The sequence below is a fragment of the Polypterus senegalus genome, chromosome 2 (genome assembly GCF_016835505.1).
Source record: "Polypterus senegalus isolate Bchr_013 chromosome 2, ASM1683550v1, whole genome shotgun sequence".
In the NCBI taxonomy this organism is placed as follows: domain Eukaryota; kingdom Metazoa; phylum Chordata; class Cladistia; order Polypteriformes; family Polypteridae; genus Polypterus; species Polypterus senegalus.
This window is the reverse complement of record NC_053155.1, coordinates 141,895,302-141,916,485: the sequence shown is the minus strand read 5'-3', so window position 1 is coordinate 141,916,485 and position 21,184 is coordinate 141,895,302. Positions and strand designations below refer to the sequence as shown.

At 36.0% G+C, this 21,184-nt stretch overlaps 1 protein-coding gene across 1 annotated transcript in view; it reads right to left on the bottom strand.

Annotated features, from left to right (window-relative positions):
• Nucleotides 1-4,245: 4,245 nt before the first annotated feature.
• Nucleotides 4,246-21,184, bottom strand: part of rp2 (RP2 activator of ARL3 GTPase) — a 41,953-nt gene continuing 25,014 nt past the window's right edge. The window contains exons 3-5 of the mRNA XM_039744725.1: nt 10,538-10,652; nt 6,768-6,853; nt 4,246-5,823 (exon numbers count right to left, since the gene is read on the bottom strand). Coding sequence (XP_039600659.1) covers nt 5,740-5,823; nt 6,768-6,853; nt 10,538-10,652 — 285 coding nt within the window. The 3' untranslated portion in view covers nt 4,246-5,739. The remainder of the gene's footprint in view (nt 5,824-6,767; nt 6,854-10,537; nt 10,653-21,184) is intronic.

Genomic DNA, 21,184 nt, shown 5'->3' with positions numbered 1-21,184 from the left:
GATGCCATGCACCCTAACAAGGTTCCCAGGGCCTTTGGAAGAGAAATAGCCCCACAGCATCACATATCCTCCACCATAATTTACAGTGGGCATGAGGTGCTTTTCCGCATACTCATTCTTGGATTCACGCCAGACCCACTTAGAATTTTTTTTGCCAAAAAGCTCAATTTTAGTCTCATCCAGCAAAAGCACACGGTCCCAGTTGAAGCCTTTGTACCGCTTAGCAAACTCCAGACGTTTACGTTTATGATTGTCGGTGAATAAAGGCTTTTTCCTTGCATGTTTCCCAAACAGCTTGTTGGCATGGAGATAGCATCTTATGGTTGTCATGGAGAATTTGTGACCCCAAGATACCAGTCTTTGGTGAAGTTCTCTAGCAGTGAGCTTTGGAGAATTTTTTACTTCTTTTACCATCCTCCTCACTGCGCGTAGTGGCAAGATAAACTTGGGTCCTCATCCAGCCTTGTCACTGTTCCCGTTATTTTACACGTCTTTATTATTCCTCTGACTGTAGATACAGGCAAGTTTAGGCAAGTAGCTATTTTCTTGTAGCCATTACCTGACTTATGAAGGTTGGCACACATTTGCCTGACTTGAACGTTCTCTTGTCTTTCCCATGTTGAAGAGTGGCTAAGAACAATAGGACTCTGTGTCACGTTATATTTATACCCCAGGGAAACAGGAAGTCATTAATTACTAATTAAAAGTAAAAAAAAAAAACTTTTAAAACTAAACTAGAAATTAAAAAAATGCTACAATTACATTTATTTTATAGGAACTGTTAGGGGTGCCAATAATTGTTGCACATATTATTTCATGTAAAAAACGTTTTTCTTAATGTGGGATTTTTTCCCCAATGAATAAATGTACTTCAATTAAAGGTTGGATTTTACTCTTTTTTGTGTTGAGAGCCTATAGTTTTGGGGGAAAAAAGAGAATTTATTAGAAGCCTAAGAACACATCTTAACCAGGGGTGCCAATAATTGTGGAGGGCGTAGTAGATTCATGGAAATGCATAATGTTCAGTAGTGATTGTACGTAAATTCTGTGCCACAGGTTAAAAAGAAATTATGCAGGTATTTGAGCAGGCAAACCAGAAATTATTTATGCCTTGTGATGGATGGCGCACATGTGCAGGCATCCTGGCCAGGAAGGGACAAGGAAAAATACCCAGCCAAGAGGCCAGGGTGATACAAAGACAGGGGGACATAATCTGTCAAGACCACCTGCTAAAATGATATGCTAGATGGCAGCAACCCTGGGCTAGAATTCCCACAGGAACACCTGCATGGCATACTGGGACCAGTAGTCCTGTGGGGCAGCCCTGCCAGTTTCCGTTGAGGCCATCAGGGGGAGCTGCAGGGTCCAGGATAAAAGAAGCAGCTTGACATCATCCAGATGAGTTGGAGTCAGATTGATAAAGGACAAAGCATGTCTGGAGGAGTGGAAGGAGAGAGAAAGAGAAGAATTGTGTTATATTTGTGAGTTTCAAAGCCATTTGTAAAATAAACTTTTTTTTTTATTGTACTATGACTTGTGTCATGGTGATTGTTTCTGAGGTTGGTGGGCTGCAACGCCCCTTACTGGTCACAACCTCAGTGACGGTAAAATAGAGAGAAAGATAAAGGAAGACATATGTATGTCCTAAAATGGCAACTATTACAGAGTTAATCAGAATATTCCACAACTATTCTATACAAAAATTGTCAGAATTCCTGTTTTTCTTTGTATCCTCTTCCACCACATATAACTACATTAAATTTGTCCCTATATCATGCAGATATAGTTTTTTGGACCACTCCAATATGCTTATATTGCCAAATCATTTTTGTCCCTCAGCTAACACTTCGCAATTTCAATCGATTTTGAACCACAGCTTTTCAGCCACACATAAGGTCTCATCATAAACTCATAAAAATTGCAGCACAATAACTTCACTTTCTTTGTTTTATTTTGCAGTGTGCATAAAATCAATGCCATGCTGGGATACCCTTTAACCCTCAACTACCAAAGTTGTAATGTTCTGATGAAGGGAGAGCCTGATTGATATTCTAATACTTAGAAGAGTTCATGATGCTATAGATTTTAAAAAGGGCTCCAGAGCTAGTGGCAGCAGAACAAACAATCCACCGTCATACTGCAAGGTAGGTATTGTGATCTTTTCTTGTATGCTTTCCTTTTTCAGTGATAAAAAAGTAACAACAGTTATAAGGGGCAAAGACTTCAGTTTTACATCCAGTTAACCATATATATGATTGAAATGTATCTCTTACTAGAATCTTGCAAAACCTACTACGTCAAGTCTGATTCTTGTTTTCACTTAGGACTTTATTAACCCCATTTAAACAGAAATTTGGCATGCATGAACCTAAGTGATGTTTTTGAGACTTGAGGACTCCAAAATGCAAATGAGACACTGCAGCTATTCAACCATGGAGAAATATTTTGGACAAAAATAAATAAATGCGCAAATAAATACAAACTGCATGAAATGTGAGCATAGATAAATATGTCATGAAATAGGTTTTCTGTTGCTTATTTATTTATTTCCATTATATTCCTCCAAATGCATCATAAAATGCAGCTTGAAATAAAACCGTCTCTTTCACTCGTCAAAGTTGAGAGGGTGGGCACATACTGTGTTTTGATTGGTGATTGCTCATACCTACCTCAATCTGTCAGTGTGTGAGATGGAGGTAAATGAGATAGCACAATTAGAAAAATGCTTACAACTGCCAATGAAGTGGCTTCTGCAGAAGTTAATAACGTATTTCAGAGAGAAAACAAGATTTATCAGAAGATATTACAATGCTGGCAGCCTTTTTGGACTGTGATATCACTAAAATTATTTTTGAAAACGATGAACTGGTGCAGTGAACTAGGCTACATGCCATTCCATCCTTTGGCACCTTTACAGCTCTGACCAGACACATTTATTTATTCATACTCACACTTCAGGACACATTTATTTATCTTTGCTAACATTTCATGCAGTTTTTATTTATTTGCACATTTATTTATTTTGTTTGAAATATTCTTTCATATCCAACAGCAAACTCACTGTCTATAAGAAGAAAAAACACTTCTGTTCTCTCCACTTTTGACATTTTGAGTTACTTTATTATTGCCCTCTTTTGTATACACTGATGAAAAGCAAAAGAGAAACACCCAAAAGACAAGCAAGTTCCTTAGCATTGAGGTGTACTTAAATAAAGCAGAATGGTGGATTTCTCTTTTCTATAGGGGCTTCAATAACCGGCACTCTTTTTTTGGGAGAGGCTGTACTATTCATTTACAAACATTTGTTTGGCAATTTCTGCCTTCAAGCAAAACCCTCCAATTTCTAATTCTTTTAAGAATAAATTACAGCTGCATAAAACTGGATATTATATATACCTTTTGATGTACATCTTTATTCAACGAGCCAATAATTCCAGAGCCCACGATTTAATAGCAGAAAGTATCTGAGCATGCAGTATAACAATAAAGTCTACGAACAGCAAAAAGAAATGAAGAAGGCTGAAGATACAAGCAGTGTAATTATCATACCCCCGTTGAAGATGCCTGACTACCTTGTGTAACACAAAGACCTTGTAACATTAGGAAATATAGACAATTTTCTCTTGCATAACCCTCAGCCAATGAGTTTATGATAATTAAGACAATCACTATTTTTATTAACTCAAGTAAAATTACAATTTTCATGACTTATATTTCAAAATGAGTTTTGATACTGCGCTTTAAATATTCCTCCTGCTGTGTAAATGTAATAACATATTTTTGTCCATCACTGCCAATTTTATTTACCATTTTTCACTTTAGGTAAATATTCTTTATTATTTTTTGTGTTTTGCATTGTGCTGCATACTGCAATTTCTTGCTGTGACATTTGCTGACCTGTCATCAGTCATTGTCCAACCCATTATATCCTAACACAGGGTCACAGGGGTCTGCTGGAGCAAATCCCAGCCAGCACAGGGTGCAAGGCAGCAACAAATCCCATGCAGGGTGCCAGCCCACCGCAGTGATTTAATTTAATACCACTAAATACTGCTTCACTAAAAATCTTTGTTCGGAAAACACCCCAGTACTCGGATGTTTCTAGGAAATGAAAGACATACCACTTATATCTTTTTTGTTGAAAGTAAATTATTATGCAGGCTGCGAGAGATTCCCAAACTTTTTCATATGACTGTATATAAAAGAAAGAGACAAAGTTTCAGAAATATTTATTTTTAATCACCATATACAATGTAATCTACAAAAAATATGTAAAATATAAAACATTTAAAACAATATATAAAGAACCTATTAGATGTTAGGTTAGCTTTACTGACAAATTATTACAGCCACGTGATAGCAGTTCACATGTTCACATTTGCTCAGCAATAAAAAAAAAAAAATGAAAAGACCTGTTAAAAAAACAAAACAAACTTGTTTTCTTAAAGCCAAGCTACAAAGCACAGCTGGCAGCAATGTCTATAAAAGTTAAAACACTTCTACCTGAACAAACAGCATGTTTTTTTAAAGATATGACTTATTCTTTATATTAAATTAAACAGGCTCAGGTTAATATAGTGCAATTTACATTTACAATCCTACAGGTACTTCCAGATCTGAAACTAATGAACTCAAAAAAATAATTGGAAAGAAAAAAATTACAAACAGGATTTAAGTTCTCCAGGTTAGAACATGGAATTCTCCCCTGAATGAGCATCTGCAGCAATCCAGGAAAACCTCAGACCTTCAGCTGTTCACTTTTTCCACATTTTTACATGTTTGGCACAATCACATGATCAGCTGTGAAATTATGACCCAATGCTTAGAACAGATCATAAAAGAGAAAATATACATTTATTTTCAATTAAGATGAAAAAAAATTGCTACAAGGAAAATATGGAAATCAAAACCAGCTACTCATCACCGTCTTAAGCACAGACTTATGTTTTTAGTCCCTAATATACCACAGAATGTTAAAAACAACTGCTATTATGAAATGCATGCCAAAGAGACATGCCCACCATCAAAGCATAAACGTTCAAATGTAATGTGTGTGTTATTTATTAATTGAATGAGTGCATCAATAACATGAGTGCTATGCTGATGTAGTAAAATTAAATTAAGATAACTTTAAATTCATTAAAGAAATACATTTCCTTCTTTAAAGTACATGCACATCTTTAATCTGACATTTTTCAACACTGAGGTATAAACATTCAGTACATTATTTGTGCCATATGTCAAAGGAAAGTCACGTGTAAAAGGATGCCTATTCCAAATACTTAGCTTTACATTGTCGGAAATAGTCATGTTTCATGTTAAACCTGATTTCAACGTAATGGTATTAAAAATATGAATAATGCTTTCTAAGCACTGGTAACCAAGGAGAGACACAAGTGTCAATTTATCATTTATGATAAAAACAATTTTGGCATACCCACTAAAATAAAAGAAAAAAATTAAAACACATTCATTGAAAAGGTTAAATACAAATAACCAAAAGTAGAAACATGATCTGTTCTGCCAAGATTGTCCAAAGTCATATATACTAGTTATGCTGGTGAATTAATGCAATCATTAAGCACATGATTTTTCTTTAAAAATCTTTTTCACAAGTAGGAAACTTACTGAGTAACTGATATCTGTTGTTCTATATGTTAGGGAATTAATGTTCCATCAAATCTGATCAGTCTGCTAAAACATATTTTGAGATGATGCATTCTCTGTCATTCTTTTCTGTTACAATCCCATTTGCATGTCTGCAAAATTAAAGAAGTTGTCCACGTCTTTTGCTGCTGATGCTTTGCTTTCAGACAAAAATACCTAAACAGAAAATTCATTTGTAAATTAAGGATAATACAATTTAACAGCATACATCAATAATTTTCTTAATTACAGTACACAAAATTATGAATAACAAAATTCAAATGGCATTTTAGTCTTATAGTTATGTGATCAGTATTTTTATGTATTTTACTAGAGCTAATATTGATTTGTATTGTGCTGTATTTTCAGTAATGGGTATATTTATGAAACTTCTTTTCAGTTTTAATGAAAAAACTGATGCCATCACACAATGTAAATTTCCATCCATCTATTATCCAACCCGCTATATCCTAACTACAGGGTCACAGGGTCTGCTGGAGCCAATCCCAACCAACACAGGGCGCAAGGCAGGAGACAAACCCTGGGCAGGGCACGAGCCCACTGCAGGGCGCGCATACACACACACACACCAAGCACACACTAGGGACAATTTAGGATCGCCAATGCACCTAACCTGCATGTCTGTGGACTGAGGGAGGAAACCGGAGAACCTGGAGGAAACCCACGCAGACACGGGGAGAACATGTAAACTCCACGCAGAGAGTGGGAAGCGAACCCAGGTCACCTAACTGCGAGCAATGTAAATTTAAACCCCCTTAGTATTTCTTTCATTTTACCATAATTTAAGTGAGTTAGAAAAGGAATTAGTTTTGTTTAAGTAATAAAACTTTTGTGTATTTTGTTATTGCACATATAAAGTATTTTCATGGATTAAATTCAATTATTTGAAACAGTAATCCTGCTAATACAGTAGTGCAAGTATTTTATTTCAGGACATTTACTAGAGCAGCTCTATCTGTGCACACATTAAAATAATACAAAAAGGCAGCTGCATGACAATCACATAGGTGCTACAGGGCAGGATGACTTTATTTGAAATTGGCTAAAAATGGTGCAACAGAGACATTTAAGTACTCCAGAAAAAAGAAAACAAGGCTTACCTTGGTTCCGTTAAAAATATCATTTGCCAGACTATGACATGCTTCCACTGCCCCATCTCCATTAAATTCAAGGGCAACTACTGGACCTGTAAAGTCAGAAATAAGCTATTACCTTCCATAACCATATGGGACACTTTTTACTAGCTTACACATTCAATAAAATGAATAAATAAAAAGCTATTATATAGTATTAAACTGAGGAATTAAAAACACTGTACAATTATGATACAAAATCCTATAAAAATATATTATACTGAGACGGCATCCTGTAGAAGATCTCTACAAGGGGAGAAAGCAACACACTGGGTGGGAGAGACAATGCTCCAAATTAATGTAGGAACTTAGGGGTTGTTAGCAGAGTCAATCCAGGTGGACCAGAGATAAAGAAGAGACTGCCCTAGGACCTCACAGGCCAAGGAGTCCAGTAGGTGTTCGACAGAAAAGAGAAAAGCCTTGGAAGGCTGCAGTGAGAACATGTCCTGGTAAGATGGAATATGTAAATCTAGCTGGGGACACATTTCCCATTTTTGGATGAGATGAGTAAAAACTTTGTGTTTGAGGAGAATATACAGTAGTTGTTTTTGGATAGGACTCTTTGTTCTCAGTTCTCACAATACAAACTTAAGTTACAAAAGTCAGACATTTTGATCGTTCCTCCCCCACACTCTTCCCACACTGCGACTCTTCAATTCCACCCAGGGGGGTAAACGCTAACATTATACAAAGTTGTTGTCTTGTTATACCTGCATTTTTATCACTATTTAATTTAATATATATATACTGTACACAGTACAGGCCAAAAGTTTGGACACACCTCCTCATTCAATGTGTTTTCTTTATTTTCATGACCATTTACATTGGTAGATTCTCACTGAAGGCATCAAAACTATGAATGAACACATGTGGAGTTATGTACTTAACAAAAAAAGGTGAAATAACTGAAAACATGTTTTATAGTCTAGTTTCTTCAAAATAGCCACTCTTTGCTCTGATTACTGCTTTGCACACTCTTGGCATTCTCTCGATGAGCTTCAACAGGTAGTCACCTGAAATGGTTTTCACTTCACAGGTATGCCTTATCAGGGTTATTTAGTGGAATTTCTTGCTTTATCAATGGGGTTGGGACCAGCCGTTGTGTTGTGCAGAAGTCAGGTTAGTTGGACGATCATTTATTTTTCAACAGGACAATGACAATATATATATATATATATATATATATATATATATATATATATATATATATATATATATATATATATATATATTATTTTTTTTTTCATCAGTATGCTGCTGCTGGAGTATGTGAATTTCCCCTTGGGATTAATGAAATAAATAAAATCTATCTATCTATCTAGCACGATAGCTAGCTTTATGTCAGTAATTATATACATTGTAGCATTTTCAAGGTAATATGAGAACAATTTTGTATTGAATATTCTCTTGATAGCACTCCTGGCATTGTAACCTTAGAATACAATTCAGAGCTACAACAGTAGAAATGCTGTGGCTTTTACATTTAGTAACTTTAAACCCTTTACAAAAAATATTGTGTAAAAAAATAAACAAAAAACAAACAGCCTCATCTTGGGTATGCGTGTAAGCATATGATGGAAATTTATTTTCCAGAGCCCATTGTTTTGTATATTTACACGAGGTATCAGATCACAATTTTGCAGATAATTTCTTATGTGGTCTGGAATTGTTGTTTAATGGCATGTTTGTGGTTGTTGGTATTTACTTCACTCATAAATTTAATTTGGTTAATCAATTAAACAGTTGTTTCTTTGTCAGTATGCCATTTTGTTTTATATTACACAATTATTATTATTATATTCTTGTTTTGTATATAAGCCATTCATTCCAACCCATTTCAGGTGAACATTATTTGTCATGTGACAAAGTTAAACAAGTAGAACACTTTTGTTCAATATACTGCCTGAAAGTTATAATCATTCTTTTTTATGCTGATTTTGCAATACAGCATATTAATAGATTTTAGAGACTGAAATAATTCATCTTTAATTCTAAGTAAAATTAATACAAAAGATACTGTAGAACCAAATGCACATCAACCTTTTTGTCTAGCCTTTCAGTGCCACATGGTGACTTTTCTGCTAAACTAAGCTGCTCTTCCATTCTCATATGAGTGGTGCAAATCATGTTATTAATACGATATCTCAACTAGATAAAAAGAAATCTAAGACATCTAGTTTGAACAAGCTATAAATTCCAAGATGACCAGTAGTCAATCTATCTGCCAGTTTGAGGGATATGTTCCAGAACCTATGGATGTCAAAGAAATGTTTGTAGTTTGCAGTTTGGTTAGGCTATCAGTGGTATGCCAGGCTTGTTCTCTTCTAAAAACAGCAGACCTAGCAGAAATACCGAAAGCCAGCAAGTCTAGACCTCCCCCATATTCAAGTATTTCTTTTGAACAGCTGAACTGTTCTGCATCCATCCATATAACCAATATTTAGTCATCTTGCTTTGTGAGTTTCTTCCTTCCAAGAGGTGTTACTGAAAGATGAATCGACTCCTGCTGACAAAAATATGACACCAAAAAGGACATCCGTCTAAAGTTTATAGGCTCAATCTGAACCCTTCTCACTCTGATGGACAGAATAATTAACCCAAAAGCAGGTATTGGCTTTGAAACAGAAAGGAACTTTGATCCAATCACTAGAGGTGTACACCTTATCTTAAAAATAAGATGTCCACATCATCTTTTGAGGAAGAAGGTGATCCACTTTATTGAATGGCGCTAGAAAAAGTGATTCCTTTCTTTATGAAGTGGCAGAGGATACAGCAAGGAGACGAACAGTGAGCTCAGGAAGACAACCACACCACTTGTGAAAGATTCTTCAACAAAACCCTGAGCCACAACTTGCAACACCACATAGCATCAAACACTCTCCTTTTAAAGGCCTAGGATCGTGAAGCTGTTTACCTGTGCCAAAAGAAATTAGATCTCTAGGTAGCTAGTAAGCAGAAAATTGAGACCTGCTTTCCCCTGTTTAACTGCTAATGTGTAACAAGGTAATGGTGATCTAACATATAGTAAACTAGCTTTTACAAGCTTTTAAGTAAGCCTTGAGTCATGACATTAACAGTTCAGCCATCTTTCATCCATGGATGTCTATTGGAGTAAAGGTGAGCTGGATGTGGTGATGTCAGACTAAAATGCCAAAGGTGAAAAAGTAAATGAAAAAAGCATTTATTATCCAGAAACTGCTGAAAAAAACTCTAAATGCACCAAGAACAGCCTCTTCTGTGTTGTACGTTTGTCTGTCTTACATCTGGTTTTTATGTCGATATCTGGTATATAAACTCCTATCATATAAATCTTGTGTTTATCAATAAATTGTATTGTTCTGCTTCTTAAAGCAGATGTGATTCTGTTACCTTGATATGAGTATAATGGCCAGGAACCCCATTTACAGAGAAAGGTAAGGAAAATAAACAGGAAGCCTCATTGATTTGTCTAATTAATTATTGGCTTTGCCAAAAAGCACAATAAATAAAAAAAGAAATAATTGATTCATATCAGTCCTTCCAATTCCTCTTATTCTATCCCACACTGGACCTTGACTGGCACCTGGAAGTGATCTGAGATAAAATTAGCAGAAAACACATTCTTTTCATAAAAATTAATACACAGCCTAATGTTTTTTTCTTTTTTGTTTTTATTTGTGGGTGCACATTTCAGTTATCCCTTTTCCTTCTGCAGGTCCTTAGAATGTTATTTGGTTGCCATATAGAAAAAACAATACCTTTCTCAATTAAGCTGGAGAACTCCTCCACATTCTGCTGAAATACTCTGCTTGCATCTTCTGGGCGCATTGACACTTCCTTTGTTTGCACCAGTGTGAAGTTTTTCTTAATCATCTATGAAACAATGTAATTTAATATTGTGATTTTATTTTTCACCATAAACTATAACAAGACATGCAATGAACAGCATCAGGAAGGTGTAAATACAGCATATAATGTTCAACCCGCCATCAGATGTGTCACATCATTAACAATAAATGCACAGTGTTCAGAATGAAAATTCCTATTTAAATAGAAAATTCACACTAAATAATAATATTGGTAAAATTAATGCACGGCCTTCAAAAATTGTCAAAAAACTAGCTTACAAAAATGATGGTTATTTAATGTGCACAAACCTACCTTACTATGTCACCATATAAAACATGTAGAACCTCATTCCTTGCACATGGAATAACTTTTTAGGTGTACTGTGGATAAATTCATATATTGAAATGTCCCTAGACTATGTGACGGTGTCCCTAAATGCAAAACAATGAATTATACCCATTAATATATACAGTATATATATTCATCAATAGTTCAAAGTACATTATAATGCCCCAGTGTACAATAATATTACTTTCTGGGTGATTCAGGATTTGTGCACCACGCTATAGCAGAGGCAGACATAGGACTTTGTGGGAATCCCACACAGGCATGAGGAGAGACACACAAATTGCAAGAGTGCACGAGAAAATAGGAGATGTGTATCACCATTTTTGCACCACTGCATACTACACTGAGACACAGTGGGAGGATTGGTAGTCATTCGTGTGCCATACAAGTAAACAAATGCCACAGTGGTCCACACTGTTTGTAGGTTTTGCATTTTATTTCCATTCTTTAATATCCTGCTACCATTTTTCATAAAGCTGATTTACTATAAGATGAGGTGCTACTGTACTTTGACTAAATTCAAGCTGACCATAAAAGGTAAGGTACATCACACCTTACTACATCCAGGGCAGGCTATCCTTCCAAAATTACGAGGCACTGTTAATTGACCACTATTCACAAACCACCACCATCCTAAGATGACCAACACTACACCCCTATCATCAGTGGTGGTTGTCAGTTGTCGATGCCTATATATCCATTGCATGCTGCACAATATACCTGTACTGATACCTTTTTGAAAAAAGTTCTAGGTTTTAGCAAGTATTTCACTTTGCAGTGTTTCCAGATCAGCAGATGCTGAAGATTACAAGACTGGCAGCAATGCAGTAATGTTTCTCGTCCAGTCTTTTCACATCATTGAATGTAACCACAAGTGACCGTCCATCTGATATTGCATTCACGGCTCCAGTGCAGGCTGAACATCACATTGTTAATGAGCAATAATATACTCTACATAATAATCAAAAAATGAAGAAGAGTCAAAAACAACTCCCACTTTAAAGAACCCTGACTTAATTATCCACAGTGGTAATCAACAGTACTCCTCAGGAGTATCCTAATTCTTTCCTTAGCTGGGAAGTGGTAAACCTGATTCATCTGATACAAATGGCTTTAAGTTAGGAATGCCAAAGTTAATTGGGTGCATTAGAAATATTTTAAACAGTGTAACACACATTTATGCATGCCGGAAAGTATATAGATTGGATATCTGTTTAAATAAAAGTCACAATAGCAACGGCAGGTTTAAAAATAAACTTAATATGCCAAGTGACCTTTCATCTACTAGGTGAAACATTTTTCTTGAACTCCTGTCACAGATACTTTAGCATGTCAATACATTGCAAAATGAGATAATCTATTTCCATTTTTGGGTAAGTTGACTAGTAATGAGAATTTGCTTTCCTGTCATGTGTCTTCTGTTTGCTGTTGTTTGAGTCCTAGTGCTTCTGGCAAATAAGTAAGACTGATCATTTGAAAATAACAAACACATGCTTGTATACAGCAGTCTTTAACATATTGTTTATTACACAAGATTTTCAATGATTTCATTCCAATTGGAAAAAGTATAACTGTTCTCATATATTCTCTACTAGCCAGTTCAACTTCAATGTCCATAACTCATCACTTATACTTTAAAAAAGTAAAATGACAGAAATGTATGCTTTCAAAATTATTTTGCTCAGGAGCCATCAAGATAAAGTGTGCTGTTGCTTAAAAAGGCATGGTCGTAAGTACTAGCAATTTAGCATAACAAAGTGTAGTGCTCTAATGAAATACTTTCTCCCTCTGTGATTTTCTTTACTTCTGAAGATTTCTCACAGTGGAACATAAAACGTAATTTTAGAAAAAGGTCCCCTGAGTTTACAAATAGCAACATAAAATGCATGTTATGTCCAATACCAATGTTTGTAAGCATCTGTCCCCTCAAATTCAAGTTGGTACTGTATCTTTAGCAGCAAAAACTACAACAAGACATTTCCTAGAATTATTGATCAATGTCATAATGTGCTGTGGAGGAATACTGGCCAACTCTGTAGCTGAACTGGTCTAATTCAATGACATATGTGGCTTTGTTAACAATAACTACTTGTTTAAAGTCCTGCCAACACATTTGAAAGAGGTTTAGATCTGGACTTTGAATAAACCATTCAAAATTTCTAAAACCTTATGTCATTCAGATGTATACTTGCATGTATGTTTTGGATTAATGGTTTTACTAAATGAGCCAACTGTACTTCATTTTCCAATTATGGATGCATTTTGGGATTTTGAAGAATCCCTCAATACAGAATAGAATTCACGGCTCATTTACTGATGGTCAATCACTCAAATCCTGATGTAGGAAAGCACCACAAAATCATGCAACTGCCATGATTAGTGCTCAACTGGTATGAGGTTCTTATTGTGGACTGCGATATTAGCTTTTCTCCAGGCATAATAAAACAAAAATTAGCTAAAAGATTACCTTTTTGAGTAATTTTGCATTGAATATTGTTACAGAACTGCTGGAGCCACCAAGCTATTGTGCCAAGGATTTCATCATTGCACAGTGGACACATGAACACTAACCTTAAACAAAGGTAAGAAAGCCAATAAATATGCAGAGGTTGAAAAAGATGGCACATGTGTACCAACATCCCAACCAGGACTGAGCAAGGATCCTAACCCAGGCAAGATGCCAGTGCAACAAAAGGACTGGGTTAGATGAGCAATGCTGAATATGTTCTCCCCCAATATGCTAGATGGCAGCCTCCCTGGGTTAGGACGCCCACAAAGATGCCCCGCAGGGCATGCTGGCACCTGTAGACGTGTAAAGCAGCCCTGTTGGGTTCTGTAAGAAATGCTGGGGAAGCTACTTCCATCAGGCTATGCCCTAGCATGGGAAGTACTCCCAAGCCCAAGATAAAATAGAGCACTCCACCTCATCTAGGCAAGTTGGAGTCAGGTGGAAGAAGAGGAGTGGAGGGAGAGAGGAGAAAGACAAGAAGAACTTTGCTTAGTTTATGTCACGTTTAAAGCCTTTGTACAAGATATAATGTGCAAATATACATTTTATCTTTACTAGGACTTGTGTTTGTGAGGTTGTGTCTGGGGAATGGGCTGCTGCAGCACCCCCTGGTGGTCACAAGGCTATTTTAGTGTTTTGACTCTGCAGAACATTTTACACCTTATTCTTGGTGAGCCATATTGTGAGAATTAACTTCCAAAATATCTTAATTTAGACATTATGGTTCGGACTGTGTCTGCTGGTGCCCCAGTGTACTGTATAGGAAATGGCTTTGTAAACTTTTCAGGCTTAAAAGACATCAACAATTTTCTTTGGGGCCTTCAGAAATTTCTTCTGATCAGAGCTCAACACATCTATTGAGCTTTAAATTACTGACAGCTTCTTATGCAGATTTACACTGAGCAGGACTGGACTAAATCAAATCTAGAGTAACTGTTAACTAAAGAAATCAAACAGCTTGTCCTAAATAAATCTTATTTTAATCGTTTGAGTTCACTAGTGGGATAATTACTATTAGCAAGCTAACAACAAATGAAGGAAACCTTTCAAATATCTTTTCTTTGTTGGAGTGTTGCCAACATTATGTGCTACATTCCATGGAAGATCTGAACAAAATCACACTAAAAATATGCAAAAATGTTAAAAATCATGCTGAAAACAAGAGGCAATTTTTCTGCTACCATATACAATGGGAGGAAAATTTTCAAAAATGCACAAAAGAGAAAAAAGAAAAATACTTATGTTCAAGCGCTAGAGAAAGTGCAGACAAAGGCGACTAGGCTGATTTCAGGACTGAGGTGTGAGATATTAAGAAAGATTGAAGGGGTTGAAGCTTTTCAATTTAAGAGAATGGTTATTAGGAGGTAACAATAGAAAAATGTGTTACATTATTAAAGGAATTGGTATGGAGAATTCCAGTTGTTACTTTTTCAAGAAGGATACATATTGATGCTAAGGGTAGGTTTCACACAAATGGTGGAATATTTTTCTTCATAGCAGGAACCACAGACACATGGTGATCTTCAAAAGTCTACAATGTTATTTTGTGAAAATCAGGCAAATAGGATGAGTAAGTTTTGTGGGGCTGAATAGCCTGTTCTCATCAAAATTGTTCTCATGGTCTAATTACTTTAATGAGAGATGGCAAGAGGCTCAAGGGACAATAGCACCATCCAGTTTCTTTGGTTTTAACCCATCTCTTAACTTGTGTCATACTGTATATAATTAATCAAAGACTAAATTATCCCTGGCCTATAAAGTATTTGTAGGCCACCAGTATAATTATTTAAATAAATAGATTTTGCACTAATTCATTTGCTATAGGATATGTAAATTTTATAGTGGGTTGACATTTTAATAGGAAGCGTCTAACTGTTGAAACAGAAAATTAATGATTTGGAGTCAATTCAATGATGAACTCATCAATTCCAATTCAATCAAGTAAATTGAATTGGAATTGAAAAAAAATGTATAGGAAGCAGAACTAGAAATTAATTAGAATTGAGGAAGTTGAATTCAATTCAGTGACATTCAGTGGAATTGTAAACGGCTATTCTATTGTTAAACCATAATGTCACATTAGAACTGAGTTATATTTAATTTTTTAGCCTGCAGTTTTGCAATAGCATCCCACAAATCAAAGTTATACACAATAATTGTTTCCATACGTTTGGAGCATGTGCAGCATTAGTGACTCATTGAGAGTTGCAAAGTGAGCCCTGCGTGGCCAACTTGTAGTTACCAATTTTTATAAATAACCTTTTATAAATAACCCTTAAACAACTAAAATTTCTTGTCTATAAAAAGATGCTGATGCTGCATTTGAACCCAGTCCCAGTAACTATTGATGTAGAGTTTGTACATTCCCCAGGTATTCTGGTTTTGCTCCCACATTTCAATAGTGTACACGTATAAATGATTGTCATTTCTAAACAAGGCAGTATATTAATATGTGCAGAAATAACTGTGCACTCTGCAGGGTTTGTGTTAACACATGTTTACTTGGAGATTAAATGAAAAAAGCAGTTTGACTGTAGTGACCATACTTTTTTTATAGAAATATTCCATATCCATATTCCATATATTCAAGTTAAAAGCCTGTTTGAAATATTTTAGCTAGCCACCCAGCCCCTCTTTAGAATTTTAGTGCAGGTTTTTAATACATGTCTAAAAGTCTAAGCACAGTGCACATCAATCTTTTATTTTTATTTATTACTAATTCTAAAAATGTTATTAATATATGTCATCTACTACATTACGTTATTTGTGAAATATTCCATTATATAAACCTGCAGAAGAATAATGACAGTTACAGAACTGGAATCTTACATTAAAAAGCCAAGCAGTTAAGTACATCAGAATTGTGAATCAACTGATGGAGGATTAATGATGGCAGCTCTCAGTTGTACTTGCTCAAGGGGTGGGGATTTTGATCTCAGACACAGGTCAATGTTTACTAGCTGCAAGCAACCAAGTGTTCTAAACATCCATAAACATGATGAAAATGTTATGTATGGCCACTGCCAATACAGTAAAATAGTGGAGAGAATGTGTTCCATGCAGATTTTTGACTCAGTTGCTCTGTATCACCACAGCTAAAACAAATGTAAACCAAAATGTAATTGTGGGAGATATTATCTTGATCGATCATCAAGTTAGGCCACTTTTGTGAGACTCAAGGCTTTACTAACAAAAAACTGTTGGCTAAAAGCAAAATGTCAGGGCACAACCAAGCAAAACAAGAAAAATCAGGAACAGAAAAACAAAGCCAGTCAGGAGTACAAGCAGGCAAATCAAAATGAAATAGCAGGATAGGAAAGTCAAAGAACCATCCAAGAAGCAAACAGCGTAAGTAAAACAAAATTTGCACAAATGCTACAGTAGTATAAAGGTCTTGGGTGTGACCATAAAAATATTGGCCTAAACGGGTACACAACTTGAAGAAATGGGACAACGGCTTCAAACACAAGACTACATAGCTCTTACAAAATGGTGTAGTATTTCCTTTATTTTCTTTCTATTTTTTTAATGAATCCTGCAATATGTGCAACTTGTAATACTCACACACTGAATTTGTATTACTTCCCCAATTTTAAAATGTCAACCACTGAAAATAAAACTAAAGAGTAAAATTTTAAACTAACTGATGAGAAAATAAAATGATACCGTAATTACAGTATGCATTTTCAAGAAATATTACAGTCAGACATAGGAAGGAATGGGGTGTTGGTTTTAATGTTTAATTGTTTTCAGTGGTGGTGGTGCATAAGCAGCAGTTATAAAAACAGACTGAGGTATACAGGGTACCTTGGTATTTAAATGAAGTGGCACGTGTAAAAGTATAACGTTTCCCTTTTTAAACAGCAAGCATGAGCCTTCTTTCTTCCCTTCTTATGAGTCAAATCCTTTATGAAAGCTGTACACAGACCTTATTCCGTAGGCAATTTATAGTTATCCCCTGCTGATAGTGCAGTAGAGTGCAGCTAGATTTATTTAACATAAAATAGACAAGTTTGAGGGTAGAGGGAGAGTACATGGCCAAAGCAGACAGACAGAAAAAAATTCTGTTAGAGTTAAAAAGCACAGCACTGCTAAACTTATACATAAAATGAAACCACACTGCATGACCACCAGATCATATGTAGTCCAGTGTGTGCAATGAAAAGCATCATGTTTTATCCTGGTCCCCACTCCTCACTTTTGTGCTATGAAGCAATTCAGAAGTTTCCTCAATAATTAAATTATTACTAAACAACAAAAGCAGCAGGCGTGAGGGGGATATCTGGTGGAATTTAGATAAAATAAAACAGGATAACTTTAGTTCCTGAAAGGTTGTGTACCATTTTTATATATGCAATGAATGCAGCACCCTTATAATCCCCTTACTATCCTGGGGATTTTCACTGCGAATACTTCTGCCACCTTGACAGAGCCACCATTTAAATACATTGAAAAAAGAAAACGGAAAACCAAAAAGAACAGCCTGCACAGAAGTGAAAGAGAACCTTTGCTCACCTGTGCATAGCATCTGGAAGAACAGGTACTGTGCTGTATTGCATTTTCTTTAACACTGTAGTAAAAGGCACCAACATGATATCAATTTAAGAGAAATCAAATTAATTTCTGTTAGTCCCACTGAAAGGATAGGTTCAGTATTTCTAAGTCAGTTATGGTGATATATAAACTTTCTCTAATTAGACTGTGTTCTAAAGCACCTTTATATATTTTGAAAATTACCTTGCGGCGGCACAGTGGCGCAGTGGTAGTGCTGCTGCCTCGCAGTAAGGAGACCTGGGTTCACTTCCCGGGTCCTCACTGCGTGGAGTTTGCATGTTCTCCCTGTGTCTGCATGGGCTTCCTTCCACAGTCCAAAGACATGCAGGTTAGGTGCATTGGCGATTCTAAATTGTGCTTGGGGTGTGTGTGTGTGTGCCCTGTGGTGGGCTGGCGCCCTGCCCGGGGTTTGTTTCCTGCCTTGCGCCCTTTGTTGGCTGGGATTGGCTCCAGCAGACCCTCGTGACCCTGTAGTTAGGAGATAGCGGGTTGGATAATGGATGAATGAAAATTACCTTGCTTGTTCCTGCATTTTAAAATAGGCACAAGACTAAGGCAAGCTTGTAACAACAAAAGTAAACTGGAAGCAATTCATTTTATCACAGATTCTTGGTGATAAGTGGTGACATTCTCAGGAGCAGAGAATGTCAGAGAGAGTGAGAGAGACAGAGAAAAGCAAACAATCAAAAATCAATACGTGCTGTTCGGGCTTTTAAGTATGCAAAGCACCGCGCTGGAAGCATATCGTATATCATTGAGTTTTATTTAATGCGTAATACGTGCTCTGATTGGGTAGCTTCTCAGCCATCCGCCAATAGCGTCCCTTGTATGAAATCAACTGGGCAAACCAACTGAGGAAGCATGTACCATAAATTAAAAGACCCATTGTCTGCAGAAATCTGCGCACCAGTGAAACATCCATGATATATATTTAGACATGCTTACATATAAAACCCGCGATGGAGTGAAGCCGTGAAAGTCGAAGCGCGATATAGCGAGGGATCACTGTATAACTTAAATGATTGGATTAAAGTCACTTCCAGTTACAAAATCTTTGCATCCTCATGTGCGACTTCTTTTGTCCATCAGAGTTGATATTCCTTGAATTATAGCTGTTTGTTATTGCTTGAGTCCATTTCATGTCTTCTGGCTCAAGAAGCCTGGAGAGGGGCCACTGGAAATATATCAATTCAACTCTGATTTACATCTTTGTTATCGGACAAAGTCCAGGCAGATACTAGTACAAGCTGGAGCTTAGTCACTTAGTCTGGAATGCAAGTGGGGGAGGCGCAGCTGGATGTCTGCACCCCTGTTAAATCTGGCCTGGTTTGCCACTAAAGCCTAGCAGAATGGACAATGACCACTTTGTCCTACACTGTAAGCAACATGAAAAATGTCCATTGAAAAGAGAAAAATTCTCATGTTACTCGTGTTGCATAATCCATATGTCCATTATGCAGTTGAATGCTCAAAACATACAAAAAGTTATTTTGGTAAAATAACATTTACATTTACATCAGGAAAAAGCAGCATGCTTTGTAAACAGTAACAATGCATTTTCACAATCCTGTGCTTCTGAATTGCAGGCAAAACTTTTGACCAAGGAATGAGAGGGAAAGGTGGATGTTCAACTCAGACATTGTGTATGCACTTTCCTTCCTCGTTCACAACTGCATTTTCCAAAAGTGTTTTCTTTTTAAATGTTTTAGTAAAATATCTGAGTCATTGTTGACAAACGAATGGTTGATTTTTCCTGTGGATCATGCAACACAAATAACATGAAATTATGAGTATTTTAAAGACGTTTTGATACTGTTTGATGTTGTCCTGCGTTGCTCACCCACTGTGAACACTGAATCATAAAGTTTCTTAAACTCCTCTGTGAATGAAAACCTGAGATTAAATATCTTTTTTGGCTGTCACCATAAATCACATGTTATAACTAAAATTTAAATAAAATATTGGATGGGGTATTCCTATAAAAGTGGTCTGGTGTACATAAGAGTATTAACTTGTTGTGCATAAAAACACATTCATGGACATGCCTTGGTTCTTATCAACATACACAGACATTTTCAACTAATATTACACTACTTAAAAACACAGGTCTATAGAAAGCTGAAATAAGGGCTTGGGTCACACAGCTGAATTAAAGAATCTAGAAATGTAAATATTAAATCACCACTTCAAATTTTGCTCTGCAGATATAATTAATTTAGTAGAGTACCAATTAGTATTACAGTGCATCATTAAGGATCAGACAGAGTGGAGTAGAACCTGTGAGAGATGATACTGAATCCCATGAAAGATCACAGAGACAGCATAGCAATTACTGTGCAAGAGTAACAAGAAGGCCTTGGAGGCTTCACGAGTGAAGAAGATAAATCCTCAAGGAGGCCATGTGGTGAAAGAGAGCCATTAGAGAACCATCCACACACAAACGCAGGTTCCAAAAGACTAATTAAGAATTAGGAAGGAGACAGTCATGGTTCATTTTCTCTGTAGTTGAAAGCATTAGACCTCAACAAGGAAATACTAGGTCCCTGCAAGAGGTGCCATAATATTCAGAATTTAATTAAGGTCAGGTAAAGTAAAAGTTGCAAAAGATAAGCTAATGTGCTGGGTAATAAATAAAGTATGATATTATAACTTATCAGTAAATGTTAATTAAGTTGCTGCTTATTTTATTACATTTTTAAAAGAGTGTATATTGTAGAAAAGATAAGTGATGGAGAAGTCTTCTACAGTTGCACCATGTAAACACCATTTCCACTATTGGGCTTACATAAGCAAATACATAATGTTAAATGTTTGGATTACTGAAGAATCTTTTGAATTCACTTTAAAATATGAATTTTGAGTCATATTTGATTTAAATGTCATTAATACATGTTTCCTAAAACAGCACATCAAGTTTAGAAATGACAGATCTGTTAACATGCCCTGACCTATCTGCATGCTTTAAAAGAACGGAGATACAATCATAGAATTGAATGAATCATACAATCTACTTCTACATTTCCCCTTATCATTAACAATTAGCAAGAAATAAGTATTTCTGTTGTTTAAGGCCAGTAATATACTGTATACCATGAACTTGACAATTTTAATTTCAAGCTAAAGACTCCTGCTGCTATTTTAGATA